The sequence below is a fragment of the Hydractinia symbiolongicarpus genome, chromosome 1, assembly GCF_029227915.1.
Source record: "Hydractinia symbiolongicarpus strain clone_291-10 chromosome 1, HSymV2.1, whole genome shotgun sequence".
NCBI classification, from domain to species: Eukaryota; Metazoa; Cnidaria; class Hydrozoa; order Anthoathecata; family Hydractiniidae; genus Hydractinia; species Hydractinia symbiolongicarpus.
In genome coordinates, this window is record NC_079875.1 from 3,226,901 (window position 1) to 3,248,720 (window position 21,820).

At 33.2% G+C, this 21,820-nt stretch overlaps 1 protein-coding gene across 4 annotated transcripts; it reads left to right on the top strand.

Annotated features, from left to right (window-relative positions):
• The first annotated feature begins 10,721 nt into the window (after window positions 1–10,721).
• LOC130630451 (zinc finger protein 474-like) lies at window positions 10,722–21,657 on the top strand. 4 transcript variants are annotated; one of them, XM_057443961.1, is made up of 2 exons: window positions 10,722–10,868; window positions 18,795–21,657. In XM_057443961.1, the coding sequence occupies exon 2, from the start codon at window positions 18,808–18,810 to the stop codon at window positions 20,749–20,751; it is 1,944 nt and encodes a 647-aa protein (XP_057299944.1). In that variant the 5' UTR covers window positions 10,722–10,868; window positions 18,795–18,807; the 3' UTR covers window positions 20,752–21,657. The 4 variants fall into 4 exon arrangements, with proteins under 4 accessions (XP_057299944.1, XP_057299962.1, XP_057299952.1 ...); XM_057443979.1 differs by lacking the exon at window positions 10,722–10,868 and adding an exon at window positions 12,063–12,678; XM_057443969.1 differs by lacking the exon at window positions 10,722–10,868 and adding an exon at window positions 13,424–13,540.
• Window positions 21,658–21,820: the final 163 nt, after the last annotated feature.

Genomic DNA, 21,820 nt, shown 5'->3' on the forward strand with positions numbered 1-21,820 from the left:
TGAGTAGGGGTAATTCCCTAATGAGTAATGACGTTATATAATACAGCAAATGAGTCCAAAATTCTAGCGCAGAAGGAATACCCTGATATTCATCAAAAATCAACGCATGGGCAGTAAAAACTAAACTTACTCTGTAATCTTCGGACTTTGTTGAAATATTATAATAAGTGAGTTGTTTCAAAACACAAGACATGTGCAATAAAGCTGTTGAAAAGAAGGACTGGGTACTCGAGCATGTCCCCAACAAGTTCAACGCAGGACATGTGAAACAAAGTTATTGAAAAACATCCCCATCTATGCAAGTATGTGCCGAATCAATTCAGGGCACCGGACATGTGTAACAGGGCTGTTGAAAAATATCCCTTTATGCTGAGGTATATACCGGACCGGCTCAGGACGCAGGATATGTGCAACAAAGCCATTAAAAAGGATCCCCTTATTCTTGAATATGTGACGGATCGGTTCAAAACGCAAGACATGTGCAATAAAGCCGTTGAAAAAGATCCCCAGGTGCTCAAATATGTGTAACGAGACATACGCGACAACATGTGAAATTCATAGGTCATCTTACAACGGGGTTGTAAGATGATACTAATAAATGTGCGTCAACCGTCAATCGAAATTCGATATCTTCGGAACTGCAGCATTGATGACCTTTGTGGCTGGTATCGGCATCTCGCTACCCCTTATGGCCCTGGCATTAGTACAAGAATCGGAGAGGGAGAACGTAGGTTTGTGGTAACGGTAAAATGTTATGCTGGTATTGCTACCATGAATATACCATATATAAAAGGGGTGGCTGCGTATGTACAATGACATGCAATTCTCTGCAGTCGTTCGAAATACACGATAAACAAGATGCTACAATTTGATAATGAGCTTGTCAAACCTAAATTATTCTACTCATTTGCTCCTACCTTTACAGATATCGTTGATATCAATGTGGACTATCTAACAGTGTCGGATCCCATTTCTTCTTATAGGGGTAAAGATTAACGGTATATTATAGGCTACCATACGCGATATCTTGTGGTAGCCCTCGGGGTAAGAACACCAAAATCTAGTTTCCCCATGCAGTGACCAGGTACAACGCAAATGCAGTACCGGAAATGAGTCTCGATTTCGAAGAGTACCCCGATTGGATTGTGAAATATCGTCAAGTCTGGTCCAAAATCGAGGAGTTGATTTCTGAGCAATTGACGACAGGCCTGTGAAAAAGGACCGTTATGTGAACGCTAAATTCTACGGTATGCCAGTACCCTATGATGAACCCTGCCAAGCCAGTACCATCCTAGATTTTTCATCGGTGTATGTGCAAGGTAAAAACTACTACCCTCAGGTACATGTTGTGGAATGTCGGTATAAGGACTTTAAAAAGGAATGGTTGCTGAGTGAGGATTAAAAACCTTATATTTTATAGGTATTTTATGACCTATAAAATATACCAAATTAAGGCTTATACTTAGGTGGTGACTCTAGGTACCGGACACATACTGAACAGATTGAAGTTTTTTTAAAACGTCGTCTTTAAAATGCCTCCCTTCTTCCCAACCCTTAGAAACTAGCTGGTCACGCTCTTGTTCGTTGATGCTATTCACGATCCTATTAAGCCGCTGTCGCATCTGTTCTTTCAGTAGCATATACCATTCCTTTTCACGGCTAATTAGGCTGTACTCGTAGTCACTAATCACACCATTTTCCATTGCCTTCGAGATCAGATCAACAATAGAGTTCAATTTACTTTCGGCAAGTAGCCTGATACATTCATGTTTCTTAGATTTGACACGGAACCTTTTCCGGCTTCAATGACGAGCCAGACCCCAAGCCAGAGGCCATAGCTCCAATCCCTAGCCCCGACGTAATCACGCTCACGCCAAGCAGTCCGTTGTCACAGAAGTGTACCCACGTATTATGCATTTTAAACTTCTTAGCAAGCCTGTTCCGCTCCTTCATTTCATCTCGTGGATATAATTAATTATACACAATTGTGTATTCTTGTACTAGATATTGATAGCCACGATGTACAATATGTTATGACTTCAAAGGTCACAAGAATTTTTTAAATCAAAACTAATTCCTATTGAATCAATTTCCAAAGAATTAAATATGTCTATTTTCTGCTCATTTAGGCATTATTGAAACCAAAGTGTAAACTATTTATTGTAAATAACTATACAGAATTGTGCACTACTTACTACAATGAATTGTACAATAATTATGTGTAATATATTGTAGCACTGAACACTATCTAAAAAATAATAATACGGTGAAAATTTTTTTTCTTAACAAGGAAATATTTTCCAGATGAACAACGCCCTAAAATAATAATAAGACCCACATGTGCATAAAGTAATAGTGATTTGGATTTCATGTGGCCGGTTTTACTAATTTTGAGCGAGACTATCCTATAATTATTTTTAGGAGGACCATAAAGACAGTTTTTTAGTGTTTAAGGTTCCCTTTTGAGCTAGAAAGACTTTTAAAATCAGAAAGCAGCTTCCTATGGAATCGAACTAACGACTACAGCTCAACCGATTAGGCTATTTTCCCCTGTAACAAGACATAGCACTTACTTTGTTTGCTGTTAAATTAAACGTTTTTCTTGCTATTTACTTTTCCGTACTTTTGCCTTAATTGGAGGCGCTTAATTTAATTAAAAGATAAACACGAACTTAAGTCGACTAATGAGCACAAACATCTTACACCCTTTTAAACAGTTCATGTTTTGAGTAAGTAAGTGCGATTATTCGGAGCAAAAGGTTTCCCTGATATTGGTCGCGTGAGCATATAACAATAGAAGTAGCCATCAAAAAATCGCTTTCAGGAAAACATTTCCTAGGGATAATGTCAATTACTGACCAATCCGATGGAAAAGTTGACTGTCACTTCAATTTTTATGACGTCAGCAAATACCCGTATGTACACACAAAAAAATTTATAATTCTGTTTACCCCCGTTTCCACTATTGTGTTGGACTTGAAACGCTGATAAAATGATGTATAGGATCACGTGCTTTCGACGAACGGTTAAGGAGATACCGGGGTTTAAAAATTATACTGATGTAACGAAGGGCCTGCCAAAGTACCAATCTTTTTTTAAAAAAAATTTGATCAGCAGCTACTTTTATTTTATAGAGCTTACAACGCTGATCAAGAAAATGTTTAGAGTCATGTCCTTTTGAAGAACGGTTGCAGAGATATTATAATTTAATGGTTTGTTGATGACGTCATCAACCCGTCTGTTCCGAAACAGAAGGTTTGATACAGGTTTGAAAATTGGTCCCACTTTGGTTCCAGGTGGTCCCTAGTTACCTAGGAAGGATGACATCAACTATTTCCATCCATTTCCAGGATATTAAGCCTTAAACTAATGTATTAATGGCAACCAGTAGCTAGTTTGTTGGTAAACATATGATACTTATTGTCGTTGCAAAAGTCACAGACTAACATACGAGAGTTATTATCATTCTCCTGCCTAAGTGGATTTTTCGACGGTCTTCATCGACTATGGATTTTTATTTGAAATCTGGTACTTTTTCAAAGGATGGAAATATGAAACACTTGTTGCACAACTCACTATCGCCTATTATTCTTGTGGTGTGCAAATAATGACCACAACCTCGTTCCCAGCGCCTATTGTCTTTTTCCTATAAGCGGGACGGCGAGAGGTATCGCCGTCCGATGTTAAAAAAATACAAGATGCCCTGGGGACGAGGTTGCATTATGACGCAATACAAAAAGCTTTCTCTTATATAAGTGATTTCACAACAAATAGGGCGGTATGAGAGAAGTGAGAGAAGTGAGAGAAGTGTGAGAAGTGAGAGAAGTGAGAGAAGTGAGAGAAGTGAGAGAAGTGAGAGAAGTGAGAGAAGTGAGAGAAGTGAGAGAAGTGAGAGAAGTGTGAGAAGTGAGAGAAGTGAGAGAAGTGAGAGAAGTGAGAGAAGTGAGAGAAGTGAGAGAAGTGAGAAAGGTGATTTTAAAGGTTTTAATTAAAACTTTTTATCGAACTCAGACAGCAATATCATTATTTGATTTGTCGTTCTGATTATGTAAAATTTGATCTAGCCAAAGTTTTTTCTGGATGGGAGGTCCCAAGTTTAAAAATATTGATTTAAAATACTTTTCTGATGAAATAAATCATTTGATATTCACATTTTCCCTTTTATATTTTCTTTTTCTGTTGTCGTTTTCCAAATATGCACCTGTTGAATTCCATAAATCAGAAGTTTCTTTCAAAAACAAATATGATGACAAAAATGAATTTAAAGATTTGAAGTTGCCGCTTAAGGAAGCTTTTGTTAATGTAATTTTTGATTTAAATACGGTGACCTTAACTATTGAAAGAAGGTCTATGCGCACAAGTCAATCTGTAAGAGTAGATCAAAAAAGTAAATCCATAAAAATTAATTTCTGACACGGAATTCCCTTTACAGTGTATAAAAACACCATTTTAATGATTTAGAGGCAAATTATAACCAAAATTTTCTTCAAGAAAAGCGCCTATTTAATTCCATTTGCCCTGACTTGACGCTGTGAAGAGAGGTAAATGACTTTAGCTGATAGTAACACTAAAAAAAGTCTCCATTTGATGTACACTCGCAATCCATTTCTATAACCCTTATAATGAGCTCAAATACCATAGAGAACACATGGGCTGCAACCAATCGAAATCAGAAAAGCGTTGAGACCTACTGCTGTTTTCCAATACAATATTAAATTACCATTGTTTTAAAGGATTAAGATTTGTTTGCACGTAGTATTTTGGAACAGTTGTTTTAGAAAAGAAATTATACTTATAATTTCCATTCTTTTTCTTCTTTGTTTTAATTAAAATGTTTATTTTTTAAAACAGTTGTTTTAGAAAAGAAATTATACCCTTTATTTTTATTCTTTTTCTCATTTGTTTAACTAAAATTATTTTTTTTAACAGTCATCCACCTGCCAATGCAAAGTTTGACAGATCGGAATGCTCCTTAAACAAAAGAAAGTTGAGAGAGTACAAAAGCTCAACTGAACAAAATATTTTTTATACCATTGAATCTTAGGAGGGAAACAATATCGTTGTTGTTGGACATTACTCATAGTTTGGATATTATTATTTATATACAGCCAGTTTTATGAGAGATTATATGAAGTAAAAAATGTCAGTCTCTTGAATATTTAGACATCACTGGTATCTATAAGATTTATATTCCACCAAGATTGTTTGTAAATATGTAAAAAGAATATTTTTGTACTCACTTAGCAATGTTGATATCAATTTGGCATGTCAAACTTGCATTTGAATTCCTTTTTTTTATGAATAATTTTGATGTGCGGTTAGTTCTGAACTTTCTGTTTTATGATGTCCCAATTTGAAGGGTTATCGAGTGTCTACAGATCTTAGAAATTGGGAAAGTGTATTTTTCCGCTTCCCTTTGTTTGGAGTATAAAGCTTATGCATAACAATGTGAACAAACACTTTTGACGACATTTTATGTTAAGGATATCATGTATCAAAAAGCTGTTATAATAGAAGATTTATTATGTGAAATATGAATCATGCATTCTGTGCCAGAAAAGAAGAGCCTGCAGTAGGACATTTGCTGTTTAAAAAAAAAAAGTTATTCTTTAAAGCAACCGAGTTCACTGTACTGTACCATATATATTCTGCGAGTTCAGGAGATCGAAATAGTTTTCGTCCTTTTTTCGTATTATCAAACTTTTTTTTAAATTTAGTAAAAAAGCTTTTTAACGCAAGGTTAGGATAGTGCTCTTAGATACTCTCAGGTGCTTAATACAAGGGTGGTCTTGATAGCTGGGGGCAGCGGGGGGAAGTTACTGAGAGAAGAGATACATGAAACGACTGCAGTGTACAGCAATACGCATCACTTCTACAACCAAGAAGAATTACATTCGAAAACAACATTCGGCAACAATAGTAAGTAAATACTAGCAAACACACAGAATGTATGAACGTCCAAAACAAAAAACAATTTCCGAAATTTTTTTTTGACTATTAGGAGCTTACTTATTGGCCGAAATTAATAAGCGGGGATGGTTCTTATCTTATAAAGGTGTGGGTTGGTGGGGAAAAAAATCTGAAAATTAATAAACGTCCACCTCCCTTGTATTACTCTATATTTTTCAGTAAGATTTTACCGCAGTGAAGAACAGAGATCTCACAAGCTTAACCTGCACTTATTTTGACCTCGCGGCTTTGCATCTTACAGTACCGCATCAAAACCAGTCAACACCTGTTTGGCATCTCTCAGCTTAGTCATTTCACATCTATAAAAACTACTAGACTGTTCTATGGAGGATTTAATTTTCTGATCCAAAGTTACAGGCAATATGCGCATAGTTATCTCTTGACAATCAATATTCGTTTCAGGACGCCTTCTTTTCGAAAGGAGCGAGGATAAACTAAAAGAGTTTCTTGGTAAATCCAAGACGTAAGGATATAATTGGAAGAATCGAGAAATACTCCGCTCCCATTGTGATATTTAACTCACTGTTTAACTTCCTAGACATTTACTTGTCATCAATACCACAACGGTTTATCTCTATCTTTGCAAGTTATTCATGTCATTAGTAGCTCTGTATGAAACTAGCATGGAATATATTCAATTCAGTGTACTCTATTTATATAGCGACTTTCCTTTGAATAAAAAGAAATTCATTTACCTTTATTATTTTAGAGAATCTGTTTAACATTCAAGCTTGTCTTAAATTAAATCAGATGAATGCTTTAGACTAATAACCAATATATTTTAGAGTGTACATAAAAAGTTATGGGTGAGATATGGATTTACAAATTTATTTTCACAATGTGCATAATCCCATTACTTCTGAATATATTAGGAATTTATTGTTTGTACATGCAAAAGGGGCGAAACGACAATCAAAGGATATTCCTGTACTCACTTAGCGCAAATGAAATTATAACTATTATTGTATGGGTTGCACTGCTTGCATTTGAATTAAAGCCTCCCATTGATGGAAAGATTGTGAAGATGGCGATATCTGCATTTGGTGGTTTTCACATTACATTCTACTTGATAATGCTATTACTTACATTAGATAGATTAATATGTGTTTTGCTTCATATAAAATATAAGTATTACATCACGAATAAAGTTGTTCGTCGAGTAATGTATGGTTGTTATCTTGCTGGTATAGCTGCTATAATACCACTGTACCTTGCTGAAGATGAAATAACTAACAGTATTGTTTTTGCTTACGGGTTAATTATTTGCGACAGTGTGGTTGTCTTTACTGCTATTGTTTCATATGCTGTTATTGGATTGATTTTAAATCGTTATCGCAGGGAATTACCAGATCAAAATCAAAACAAAACAACGCTTAAGAAGCAGCATATGGTTCCAACGTTGATAATCATTTCTTACGTTTTATTTTACGCTATACCAGATTTCATTTTGCTTGTTAATGGATATACTGGAGCAGAAAAGTGGGTCATATGTATTGGTTGGGTAATAGGATTAACATTGGATCCAACTATTTATATATTCCTGCATGAAAGGACAAGAAAGATCGCATTGAATGTGTTTAAATGTGAAGCACACAAACGAAAGACTGCCACTTTTCAAGATTCTTGTACCGAAAGCAAAATATAAGTTTTTTAAATGTTTTTCCTTCAACTGAAGTAACCGAAACTTTTTTCTCATTTTTGTCACCTTATAACCATTGTATTTTTGCGCCGGGCCTTTTCTATTTTCAAGTGCTGCTAAAAAGTTATTAAATGACAATACTTTCAGTTATTATAAAAATCTTATATGCTCATTTTATGTCTAAATATAAACAGATAAAGAGAAGAACCAAGACGTATCAAGAAAGACTCACAAAGAAATTAAGTATATATCACAGCCGGGGAATAATATTTTAAACAAAAAACTACTTTTATTTTAAACATTTTGTTGACATTTTTCGGTTCTTTTAAGCCACCTTCAAAATAAAATGCAATGTTGAAAACTATATATTTATAGAAGACTAAAAATGTCGTAATAGACAAACAGTTACTCAATAGATCTAATTAGTTTAATAAAGTTGAAAGATAAAAAATAGACCAAAGAAATATATGTTGTTTATAATTCCAGCTATAATGATAAGACACCTCAGAACAAAAGGAAACTCAAACAACTTAAAACACCTTCATTCTGTCACAGTATGTTTTACTAACTTTTAAACTAATTATTTTATAATAATTAACGTGACTAATATTCGATTTGATTTAAGGATCAAATAAGCACTCCACATTCAATATCAAACAGAATTACACGCCTTAAGGACACAACTGATCAGGTCATTATCAATCTAATTGGAGTATCTTTATTCCCTGTGCACTTTTGTTTTGATAATTATTCTCCACATTTTCTTTTTCCTTTTGTTTTTTCCGTATACAAGTAAAGCTACTTTGTGCATCGCTATAGTAGCCGTATCCAAGCGAACTGCACTTCTTAATGACTACGCTTATACTCATCCCTCTTGATCGGGGGTGTTTCTATTTTTTTCTTTCAACTTGCGGATATTAAACTAAATCGATTGATTGAGTAACTATTTGTTAATTGCGACATTTTTATTGCTGCAAATGTATAGTTTTAAATATTGTATTTTATTCTGAAGGTGTATTATAAGAATTGAAACATTTATACGAGAAGATTTTTTTGTGAATTTAGCGGATTTTATTTACCATTTTGTGAAATTTAATTTTTGCGAAATATTTCAGAGCGCTTTAATCGCGAAAATATGCTCTTGTAAACAATTTTTTCAACACACAATTTGCGAAAATGTATATTATTATTGTACCTTTGTGTTTGATTGGTTGTTTGATTTTGTGAGCCAATGAAATTGTGTAATCTAACTACAATTGCAGACAACTTCCGATAATTTAAAACCATTATAACGTAAACAACCGGGTAGATCCTTTCTTTTTTTGACTTGCTTATTACTCATCTCCTGTATTGTCGCAAAAAGTAAGATTTCTGTGTAAACCACTTGACTTATGATGGTCAGTAGCGATAACACGTGCACAAAATAACATATCAAAATATCAACAAAGATCAAAAATTATAACGAATTTTGCCAACAAATAAGCGCAAATTTTTTTTATTAATAGCTAATTTGAAATGAAAACAAAACATAGACACACTGGATGCGTACGGCAACAGAAAAGCATTGTGATTTTTTAAGACATAACTGACTCGACCATACTACTAAATAATCAAGTGAATTAAACGGACAATTAAAATCCAACTGTCCGGAAACTTTAAGTTTATCAAGAAGGCAAAATCTTTCTAACCAATCAGGTAACTAATATATTTTTATTTCGCCCAGTTTAAATTAACGAGAGGGAAAATACAAATTCTTAGCACTGATTAAACAGCTTGTTTAGCAAACTTCAGACTCCATACTTATCCCCTAAACACTTATTTTTTTTCATTAGAAACTTTTTCATCCTAGTTGCACTGTAGCAAACTCTTCTTAGTAGGTGGTGGGGGGGTGTAGCGATATACATCACTATAGCAAGCTTGTGTGTTGAGTTAACTACATTCGCAATAAATTAGGCTAACTAAGGTAAGAGTGATCGAATGAACGTCACAAGCGAAACAAATTTGGTGCTAATGGACCGGACAAGTAATATAATTGCCATCCTCTTCTATAAGCCACGGTAACACCTTTGTAATAATAATAATAATAATAATAATAATAATAATAATAATAATAATAAATATTTAAAGTGGCTAGCCCAGAAAATCACAAAAACCTATAGTTAGTGGATTGTTTCCACTGGGGGCTACTAGAACAAAAAAGAAACAAAAAATGATAAACCTTAGACTGCCTAAGCTCAATCAAACATAGTAACATTTATAATCTGTGAAAATTGAAAAGAAAAAGAATAAAAAACAAAAATTAAAAAGTTAAAAAGTGATCTCTATTAGAATTTGCCAAATACATTAGAGATGGAAGTCTTAAACGAAAGCAGACTTCCATCACAGGTCACTTGGTCTGGAAGATTAGTCACAGGTTTAGTTTAAATGTCGAAATAGTGAATTTAAGGACTATTTTTAGTATAAGATGACTGAGAAGTCCAAGCATAACAAATATACCAACTATGTTTAATCTATAATATTATCCTCCTCATTGCCACATCCCTTTTACGGTAAAATAAGAAATTATAGTGTATTATCCGTATTTTTTCTGTTTCAAATAGATGCGTGCAGCTCTGTGTCCCCCACAGAGTAATTTGTTGATCTTATGCTTGTTAGAAGCAAACAAGAATGCATTAAATACTGATGCGGGAAATATATGTAGCTAGGACGAGCGAATTGCTGCAGATGTTTTTACAGGCTGACGACTAATTTATTGTACATTAGACCATAAAACTCTCTGATTTTTTCGGCCATGTTTTCAACACTGCACTTCAATCTTGCTCAATATTTTCTTTTACTTTGTATATATATTCAGCTGCGTTATAAGTACCAATAATGTTTTTGTTAAAAGTTGTGCAATCAAAAAAGAAAGAAAAAAACACTAAAAGTGCAATTAAAAATATTTTTACAGTGCATAAGATTAAAAAGCTTATGCAAGCAACAAAAAACTAAGCAATACAGTATAATTAAAATTTAATTACGACGTTTTTTGCACAATCCTAAAAAATAAACGAGACAATAACAAACATTTTTATGACTTCTGTTACACTAAATTTTAAGTAGCTACAATATATGTCTAAAAAGGGACTGGGATTGAATATTAGCATTATCTATAAATCTGAGGAATTCATTTAAATCGGAAATCACGTAATTAACTTTGCAGGTTTTGTAATTATGAACATAAAGGTTATCATTCAGGTACATCGTTGCTAAGAGGATGGTGAGTTCGAAATCTTATGTTGTTAGAAATACTTTTATTATTTAATAGAATCACATTTGTTTATGTATCAAAATCTTACGATATCCACTGCTTTTCCTGAGATTGATAAATAAAGTATCTTATATGCTTTCATATAACTTGGTATGCGGTTGATTTGATAGAAATTCTAATTTTTTATGACTATCCTTTTAAACTTTTATAAACAAATCAAAAGTTCCTAAGCCCTTCTCTGGCTTTTTTTCTGAACTGGCTTTAAAAATATAATATTTAGTAAGTTCTACAATTTTCTTACTTTTTAAACTTTACTGACAAAGTTACGTTTAAAATGATGCATGAATATGCATGAAGAAAGAAACAGATGGACATTTTGTTCGAATTGAAGTTTGCGTATAAGTGTGTAGCTGAATTTCTTTGTGGCTATCATTTGGTATAGTGTTACCATATGTTCCTTCTTAAGTTTCATCAGTTGTTTTAAGAACATAATTTATAAAAAAAATCAAAAAAATTCTTGTGGACGCAAGAAATTTTATTATTCTTTATCATTACAGTATGGAAAAGCGTTCTGGTTCGCAATACATAACTAATAAACTCTAAACACCTTCTCTATCCTACCTTTTTTCAGCACATACAATAGGACGAATTACAAATGTAAAAATAGGAAACTTTTAGCGCTTAAAAGCCTACTAAGTTACGCATAAAAAAATCGTTTCAATCTTTTCTTTTTAAAATGCGCTTTATCTCCATATCTACAATCCTAATAAGTTGCGTGTAATTCTTTGCGTGTTTAAATCTGCTATTCATGACACTTTTATATAACCTTCTGTAAATACTTCCTCCCATTCTTAATTTGTGTAAAGTAAATACACGCTTTCTTAATGAGAACCTGGAGTTGGCTGTTTTTATTTCTCGAGCCTGTTTCAATATGGTTTGTTTCTTGCTTGTTCTTAGTTAGAACACTTAATTTCAGAATTTAGCCTAATTTTGTTCTCATTTATGGAATGTTCTTCTCAAATCTCTTTGAAATTGTGATGTTCAGATAGAAATAGGTGTTATTTGTTGTTAATGAACCTATAACTGTGTTCATTAACAATCGAGTCATAAAAGAGAAACAACCACAAGCAATCGTTAGCAAGACAGTATTAAAAGGGATATACATCCTGATTGTTTTTATTTTATAGCAAGATTCAAACTGTAGGGGCTCTTAGTTGATTTTGAGCATAAAGCTGCTCTTATTTTGTTCTTATATTGTGAGAAATTTTGACGTCCGTTTGCTTAAGAAGTTGTTGTTATAAAAAAATTCGTGTAATACGCTCAGAAAAACGCAAACACATCCACATTTAAAGTTTAGGTTCATGAATGTGAAGGTACTGCAGGGTTCATATATTTTTTTATTATTTTGTTTTTCCATACTATAGTAACAGAGTAACTAAGCCTTCGTATATTGAATAAAATCAATCGTTGAGAAAGCTTTTTGTTTGTTTATTGATTAACGTGCTATCCAGCGTACTTACATAAAATCAATTAATTAGTAATTATGCAAGCATAATTAATATAATCAATATTCTCTATTACAAGATTTTTAAATTTTAGAAATTTAAATTAGCAAAAATGGTGTGGTATCTCAGATCTGTATTTAATTTTATGAAAAATGTCAGTTTTTTTGTTGGAAGGGCGTGGGACATTACTTCTTAGGAAAAATCTGTCGGGTGTGGTGGAACGTTAAAGAAGCACTGCTTGCAGTCTCACGATTTTAGCAACTTAAAAAAAGTTAACGCAGGGACCCACAAAGGTCAAGGAAACGAGAAAACAGGTAATGCTAACGTCAGCAAGAATTAACACAGTTTGAATTTTTCAAACTAAATCAATAGTCTAAAAACAGGAGTCGTAAGTGCGTTGTGGATTTGGCCAGTCAACTTTGCGGAGTTCAACATGTGTGCATCTAAAATAAAAAAGTCGTAAATCATTGCTTGTGTGTATGACCTTTGAAAATAAAAATTTTTGAAATTTTTTAATAATGTTTTTTAAACAGGATTGCGGTCAAAATTGTTTATTATTTTTGACGGTATTCAATACCAGAGACTTTCATAATGGGCTTTATAACAAAACAAATTCTATGAACTGTGGACAAGTCCAAAATATTTGTCCAACTCGACATAAATTGGAGTGTATATAAAATAACTGTCATGTTTTATACTATAAGTTATAATATTTTCAGTAAAATTTCTTAATAACAAGTTTCTTTCGGTCCCATTATATAGTATATTTTTATTTTTTGGGTGGTCTAATATGAAGGTTCTTATAAATTATTTTCCTATTGACAAAAAACCTGCGACAGTTGGCGAGGTGTGTCTTAATACTTAATAAAAATAGGTTTGTCTTGCTAAACGTTATAACATAAATCTTAAAGAATATTTTTTTACGTTGTTTCATCTCTACGACAACCATTTAAATGCTCTCAAGTATTGTTTATTCTTTTGTAAGATTGTTTTCTTGCGCCATCTTGATAATAGTCAATCAAAAGTGTGCAAATAAGTATGAGAAAGAAAATAAATATATACTTTTATATTCTACGAATGTGCAAAGCTGTGTAAGAAGTTTTATTAAAAAAGAAAACTTGGGTGTTTTGTTAAAATCTAACACATCACTTGTGGAATATGTGTGTCAAAGAAAAGGTAAAAGATTTCATACTAATGTTAAAGTCTATGTGCTAACTCAGACTGTATAAAGAGAGTATAGGTTGTGTAAGGTAGCAGATAGCCCCGTATCGCTAAACCGTCCAAAACTTGCATTGTCAGTTGTATGAAAATAAAAATTGTGGGCCAACCCACCTGCTATTAAATTTAGTGCGTTTGATTATATCTATAGTTGCCATACTTTCACCTAAATCAAACTTTTTTGGCGTGCTCCAAGTTCTCAAATATTTTCTCTTCATTTGTGCGGCTTCTGTAACTCTAATAGAAGTTTTAAATGAGTCAGAAGCTTTTCTTCCTACTTTTTTCTGAATGCTGTGATAGCAAGAACCTTGATAAATAAAAACACATTTACTAAAGAACACAACGAACATTCGTTACAAATTCCAATTGGCTAATGGAATCGTACCGCTACTTGTCGTTTAGCTATACTTAGTGCCGCTATTTACCGTTTTCTTGCTTATTTTGCGTGTTGCTATTTGTCTTTATGCTATGTATCGTGTTGCTATTTGTCTTTATGCTATGCATCGTGTCGCTATTTGTCATTACATTAAATATCGTGTTGCTATTTTTCTTTACGTTCTGCATCGTGTTGCTATTTGTCATTGCACTATGTATTGTGCTATTATTTCTCGTTATGTCATGTATCGTGTTGCTATTTGTGATTACACTAAATATCGTGTCGCTATTTGTCTTTACGTTATGTATCGTGTCGCTATTTGTCGCTTCTCTATTTACGGCGTTATGCTTCTTATTATTATAGGATTTATATTGTTTATATTCATTATTTGATAGCTATTATGTACTTATTCTTTCAATAAAAACACCATTTAAAACAACGGAAATAAAGCTTGAGGCTGCCTTAGAATGATTTAAATTGTTTTTCCTTATTTGCGGATGTAATCCGTTCTTGCATGTTGTCAAATTGCTCAACAGGTTGTGTTGGTCCAGGGTTGGTAAAAAAAACCATCTCCTAAATACTGAAAAAGTGAGCGCATATAAAGCAGTAGTCCTCCTTTGTCACTTCTCATTTCTCCATGTTCATATTTCCTCCGAATCACAATTAACAACACAGTTTCCATGGCAACTCCCTAAATAAGTTTTAAAAACATTTTTATGAATAGTTACTAAACAAGACAAATATTAAAATTAACCAAGCTAGAGTGGAGTTATAACGAAAGAATTCATTTGGCGATGAAGCACAGCCACCCCCCACTGACACCCACCCATACCCACACCCACGAATTTCCCTTATCCCAACCAACCCAGTATGCATGGAATCAAAGCCGCTCAAACTAACAAATGTCTTACGCTTTAACTTCGATTTGCGGACTTGTAATTGATAAGATCGAAGGGGAATGCCAACTTTTTATTGCATTACGACTAACATATTTAAAATACCTCCTTAAGCTTTATATTATTTTAGTGTACATTCGCTTTGCATTCCTTTCTTTTCCACCCATATGAGTTTTTAATCCGTATAATTAATTAATCTTATTTTATTGCAAAGAGAGTTGATCAGTAGAATTTGTTTACATATGGTATGGAATCGCGTTGTACAGTTTGTCTACAGAATCGCCACACACTAAAAGTTTGTGAATAGTGGTTTGAGTTTCCTCACCTTAAATCGAACTACGTTTTCGTGTAATTTTTATTTAACAACCTATTCGTAACTATATTTCTTGTTTTAGTAATGTTTGAATTTCTGTGATGTTATGTTTTTTTGCTGTTAACTGTAATGAGTTGGCACATTATACTAGAATAATTTTAGGAATAGCGTTGTATTGATTCTGTCATTATTTTTTAATTGGTAATACTAAGAATCAAAATGCTTGTTTTAAGACGATAACGTAAGGAATATCTGTATGAGATTTTTTAAGATTTAGGTGGTTAAAAAATCACTGTTTTTTAAGATTTTTAATGTAACGAGGCTTGAAAGAGCTTACACGTGTATAATATTTAACTTTTTGCGCAGAAATTACTTAGCGAGTTTGATGTCCATTCTATTTGCCAAAGGATCAAAATTGCATATACCGTGGTTTCGTCAACGAATTTACGTAATCAAAGTTTGCTGCTTTGGACATTTTAGTGCGTTAAACCACGGACATACATATTCTCGATAATTTACTTATAAAATTTGCTCATTAACTCTCACTTTCGCTTTTTTGAACTGTTTCGGCCGTCGTTTTTGAGCTTGCGTTTGAGAGCGATGATTTTATGTGACTATTATGTTAGAAATGAGGAAAAATAAATGGAACCAAATATTGAAATTGTAAAAGTAGAATATCACTGCAAACAAGTCCAGAACTGACCATAGCATTTGTAATCACGTAAAATACAAAAAAACAGTTGAAATTTGAAGCACTCTAAGCACTAAAAAACGATTTAATAAAAAGAGATTTTTCTTCTTTTGTATATTTTCAGCCTTTAATGTTCTTATTTCTATTCTCAAAATTAGGAAAACATAAGGTCAAATTTAAGGATGCATGATTTATTTGGATTGGAAGAAAGAAATGTTGAAATTTGTTGAAGCTGTTCTAAAATTCAAATAATCTATGAAATAACTTAGGCTGAGAATGTTCTTAATTTTGTGCTAAATATTAACTTTAACGTTCTTATAAACTAGGTTTTTAAAAAAGAAAGTTTATACGAACAAAATGGTACCATCTTTGTTTTGAATTAAATTTATTGTAACCATGGAGACATGATACTGAAATATAAGCCAAAAAACTCCATGTAATCGTTGTCATAGCAAACCAACATCTACCGTACTAAAAGTCGCATATCGATTTAAAAGAACTACCCAGCTAAGATCCTATAACTTTTAAAAAACTTTACTTCCTGCAAAGTATGACCTATGTTGTGATTCCTCTTCGCCCTCCTACTTAGATCATATTTTTTCCACAGCTTTGGTCTAGATAGAAGTTTACATCACGCTCGCTTTGCACCTTTCGTTCCAGCATTGGCGAAAAAACAGCAAAATAATTTACAAATAAAGTTGGGGTCAAGGCAATAAAATTATTTTTACATTATTCGAAATATATATAAGCTTGGGTTTTTCATAAGTAGGTTAGTTTACACGCTCTGCAGGATAAAGTACACTTCAAACATCAACGATGAAGAACAAAATATTTTACTCTCCCTCGCTGTGGTTATCTTTGTTTTTCTTCCTCTTGTATAAATAATTTACTCACTGCTGAACTCTCTTTAATTGAAAAAAGAACAAATGAAAATTTATGAATAATTTTTTGTCAAGAGAAGACATGTGTTGAGTTTGAAGTAAAGGTTAACATGAAAGTTTATAAGAAATAAATTTTGTTATAAGTTATATACAACATAGTGAAATAACGATGCATGAAATAGATTCAGAATCTTCGAACAAAGAAAATGAACTGTCTGAAATTTCCAAACCGTTTGAGTTTCATGATTACTTTGAAATGATGAAGACATCTCAAGATCTTCTACATAACTCAAAACCAAAAAAATCATATGATATTATAAATTCTGTATATCGTGTCTGCCCCAGACCGTCAACGCGGTAAGTTTAACTTTTTACCGGTGAACGCAATTTCGCGCTGTTTTTTATGATCACATGAAAAGAATCTTTTTTAGCCCGAGTGCAAGCTAAATGACTCGATTTTTAGTGATATCTTTGTTTTTTGATGGAGTATGGACGCTTTAGGGACTGTGCTTGCATGCAGTGACATTTTATGCTTCTTTGGATACGATTTTCGTAAAAAAAGGAGAAAAATTACTTTTGTATTTTATTGATGTAAAAAAAGGAGTTGTGGCACCTAACTACTTTCTGTCTTTCTTATGATCTTACAAATACAATTTTTTTAAAGATCAAGCTATAGAAAAACATAGGATTTCTTCACAACATGTTAAGAACATTCAAGCCTTTATCAATATTAAGAAGTATTGAAATGCTCCTTTAAAATTCCAAAATCACAAAATGAGAGGGCGATTAAGAATTTGTTGAGAACATGTTCAGGCTTTCTATATTGGGTAGGGGAAAGGTTGCTATATTGGGTCCAATAATGTTAACACGAAATAATTCCTTTTACATTGATAAAAATAATATCTTTAATCGCGCAATATGGACACAATAAGATTAATGTTGAATTAATATAGCGCAATGTTGGACATCATAATAGAGATAGATTATTTATTTGTATGTAGGATAAGTGGTAGGAGTGACAGATGTTATCAACAAATTAACCGTGGCAAACTAGACTTTAGCCTACGTTCATGACTCCAACCTCGTCGCCAGGGCTTTTCTTTTCTTTTCGTTGTCTGAAATTATCAGAAAGAGAAGAAAAGCTCTGGAGACGAGGTTGTCCAGACCCCTTTCTTTCTCTTTCTGTCAATGATTATAAACTGATTGTTTTAGGTATATAAGATGAGTTTGATTCATAAAGTTAAACAACTTCATTCTGACTTAAGATAGTTACCTATTTTAGGACAACTTTGTTTCCAGTACTAGAAAAACTTAAAGTGCACTAGGTGTGAGGTTGCTCTATGAAGGTAAACAATTTACTTCTGGCTTAAGATTTTATTTCAAGATAACTACTTAAACAACTTCGTTAGCGCTAAGAAAACTTAAGATGCCCTGGGTAAAAAGTTGATTTATAAAATTAAATGTTACATAAATAGTCCTTGAATAAATGTTTTTGTTTACTTAAGCATATTGTTTTAACCTCGTTTTCGCGTTATTTTTCTCCATCGAACTGTTACGGTAATATTGCTAGGGACCAAGACCATGTATAAACTTTGAAGATAAATATAACTCCGGAATGATCTTCAAGTTTTATTAGATAGTGCGTCCACACTGTTCTGGTCCCAAATACTGGAGCATTGTCACTATGCAGTAAAAAGTAAAATAATTTAGCTTCTATTTCGTTCTGTCTTTATGTAAAAAGTCTGTCGCGCTACTTCTGAATGAGAACTGTAATCCTATATTGAGTGAATTAGCCAGTAAGTTAATTAAAGTTAATTAACTTGGAATGAGGAATGTTTATTCCGTTGTGTATGTGTTTTACTCTGAGTAGTGTACTCCGAAGCACAGTTTGAAAAGGAAAAAGATTGGTAGTAAATGCCGGTAACCGAAGAAAAGCTGGTTTTTATAAAGTTTGAATTCGGGCGCCAAGGTTTAACGTAAACAAAAATGAATGAATGATTTTTTTAGTATTTATATAAATGTTTCACAACTGTATACAATCTTTTTATACTTTAGAAATAAGAAAGCCATGGCGTCTCCCGCAAAGGCTTCCACCTGTTTCATTTGTGGTAACGAATTTCCGCATGCTGAACTGTCAGCACACGAAAAATCATGTTTAGAAAACATACAAAAAACCGATATTCAGTACACTCGCCAGAATACCGAAAGTTCGGAGACTTCCTTACCACATACTTTTGACTCGTCAAATTTATCAAACCATTCGGCGTCAAGTAGTGACAGTTATGAAAAAAAGTTCGTCAGATGTTATATTTGCGGAACTGACGTTCCCACATATTTGACGGCGATTCATGAAAAGAATTGCAAAAAGAGCTGGGAAACAGGTTTGTTTAACTCCATCTGTGCATCGACAAAAAAATCAACCTCGCTTTCTCGAGGAACAAGTCGGACAGACTTACGACATGATTCGTCTACCAGTGGGATGAAAAAATCTAAATCCAGTTCGAACATTGCAAAAAGTCCGACAACCGATAAAGTATTCTTTGATGATGATATTACATCACCCAAACCAAAGGGGATGTCATCGTTGAAGTCAAAATCGTTTTCCAATCTTTCCAAAACAAAACCAAAAGAGAAAAAACCCTTTGTAACAGGGGTCCGAAATACCGACTGGAATAAAACAAAGTCTTTGCAAGACATCCGGAGTGATAGGCCGGCACAAAAGAAGTCCGGACCGGGTCAGTATGTGTTATGCAATTTTTGCGGTAAACTGTATTCCATGCATTCTATAGGAATTCACGAACGTCAATGCGAAAAAACTCGAAGCCTTCAAAAAAATGCAGGAACTGGATCTGATTATAAAATTAAAAGCAAATCGATGGTTGATCTATCAGGTATAAAAAAAGGAGCACCATTAACTCGACCTTTAACTCGCAACACAACTCGACCAAGTACGGCTACGTCTACTAGAAAGACTGAGCATAAGAATTCTCCGAAACAGAGACCGTCTACTTCACATCCACTGACTCGTGTTACTCGTATAATCGGAGTTTCTACGAACACCGGAAACAAAACACGTTCCCCTGATAAAAGTGAATCTAAAACAACTTCACTTAAAAATGTCAATGTTAAACCCACGGAGGAGAGTGGAGAGCAACATAAAGATGTTCAAAAAAAGATTAGTAAGAATAGTGAAGATTTAAAAATTTCGAACGGAATTAAACAGGAGGAGAAAAAAACTGCTTCCCCTGGTCTACAAAAGTGTTATTTATGTGGACAATTGTACGGTACACGATCATTGCCTATACATGAAAAACAATGTTTAAAAAAATGGGAAAGAGAAAAGAAAGGAGAGAAAGTTAAAGAGATGAATTCAAAGAAACAAAAAGAAATAAAAGTCATTCCATTTGGAAGATCAAAATCTTCTCAGCATTCCCAAGAAACCAGCCCGGAGACCTCATTATGCCCTGACGACCAAGCTATATTTACACCAACCACTATATTAGAATCACAAGTGGTTGTAGAATCAAAAGCCTCTTCCGCCACCAACGAAACTTTGACTGAACAACCGGTAGACGAACAAAAAGAAATTGTTATAAACGGCACTCACAATTCCGAAATTTCGTTAAATGAAAGCAATATCTCGTCAGACGATGTAGATGATTTTGTTCAACCATTAAATTCTCCTAACAAATTTGTTATTTGTGTGTATTGTGGGCGTAACTATGGGCAACATTCGATTCACATTCACGAGAAAAGTTGCCGAGACCGAAAACTGCTCGAAGAAGAGGCTCAAAATCGAATCGAGGCAAAATTAAAGGCATACAAGAAACTTTCAGCGCTAAAATCAAGTAAAAGCTTGGGAGATATTACGTCGGATAATTTGTCGTATCTTAATGGCAACGTTGCTAATGGCGACGCCGTCGATTTGGTAAAATGTGACGAATGCAATCGTAATTTTTTATCTGTAGATATCGAAAAACATCGCGTTAGTTGTAGCGTATTTGTTTTTTAAAGATTTATTTCAATGATTCAATATATTTTGAACGAAAACGTAGACAAGAAAGCCTGGGTACTAAGCTGCCAGACTTGTCTTTGTTTTTGTTTTTTTAACGTTAACCGAAGTACTAGATTGCTTTTAATGTTCAGGATTTGTTTTTATATTCTTTTTAATGAAAAACTTGACAGTTTTTTTAAGTTGAATAAGTTTTAAAAAAGTAATCCGTAGTTCGTACCCACGACTTTTTACTAAAATTGCCACATTTAAAAAAACAACAACTGTAAACCAGGTTGTGTAGTTTATATTTTTTTGAATAAAAGACCGTACTGCATGTAAAATAAACGCCTGGGCGTCTATTTTACATTTAAGGTAAGGCGCTTTAAAAAAGATGGCGCTGATAAATGTTTAGTCTGAAAAATGCATTTTCCGACTGGCATTTATTTGAAAATTACTTTTTTATAAAAAAATGAAGAGAACTTTCGCGAATAGACAACTTGTTTTTTATGTTTCAGAACAATATTCTTCTGTAAATTGTACGGTGATATTTATATCAGTTAAAAATTTCATCAACGATGCAAACAACAAAGAGCGAACAAATTTTCTTTTTATTTAAATATTTTATATACTAGTATATTTATTCTTATAATCGATATTATTATTATTATTATTATTACTAGTATTTATGTTATCAATTTGTTTATATATTTACGTAGTTAATATTCTTATCAGGAAATAAAAACACATCTTTTTACTCACGTCAATTTTCATATTCACACAACATTTAAGTTAGCTGCAGTAAAAAGAAGCTGACCATCTTTTTTATACACTGTATACTAAGTGACGTCATTGTGTACAAAAAATGTCAGGTGAGTGTGACCGCGCACATGTGCAGTCGTCACTAACCGATGTATAGAAATGGCCGGTGATAACTTATTCAATTCGTTTAAATTCATTACTTTTCGTATTACTGTGGAAAGTTTATCATTTCTTGAACATGATAGTTTAGTAGGCGACGTTTCGGGAGATCCTTCTCCCATCATCGGGCCAAAAACGTCGCCTACTAAACTGTCATGTTCAAGAAATG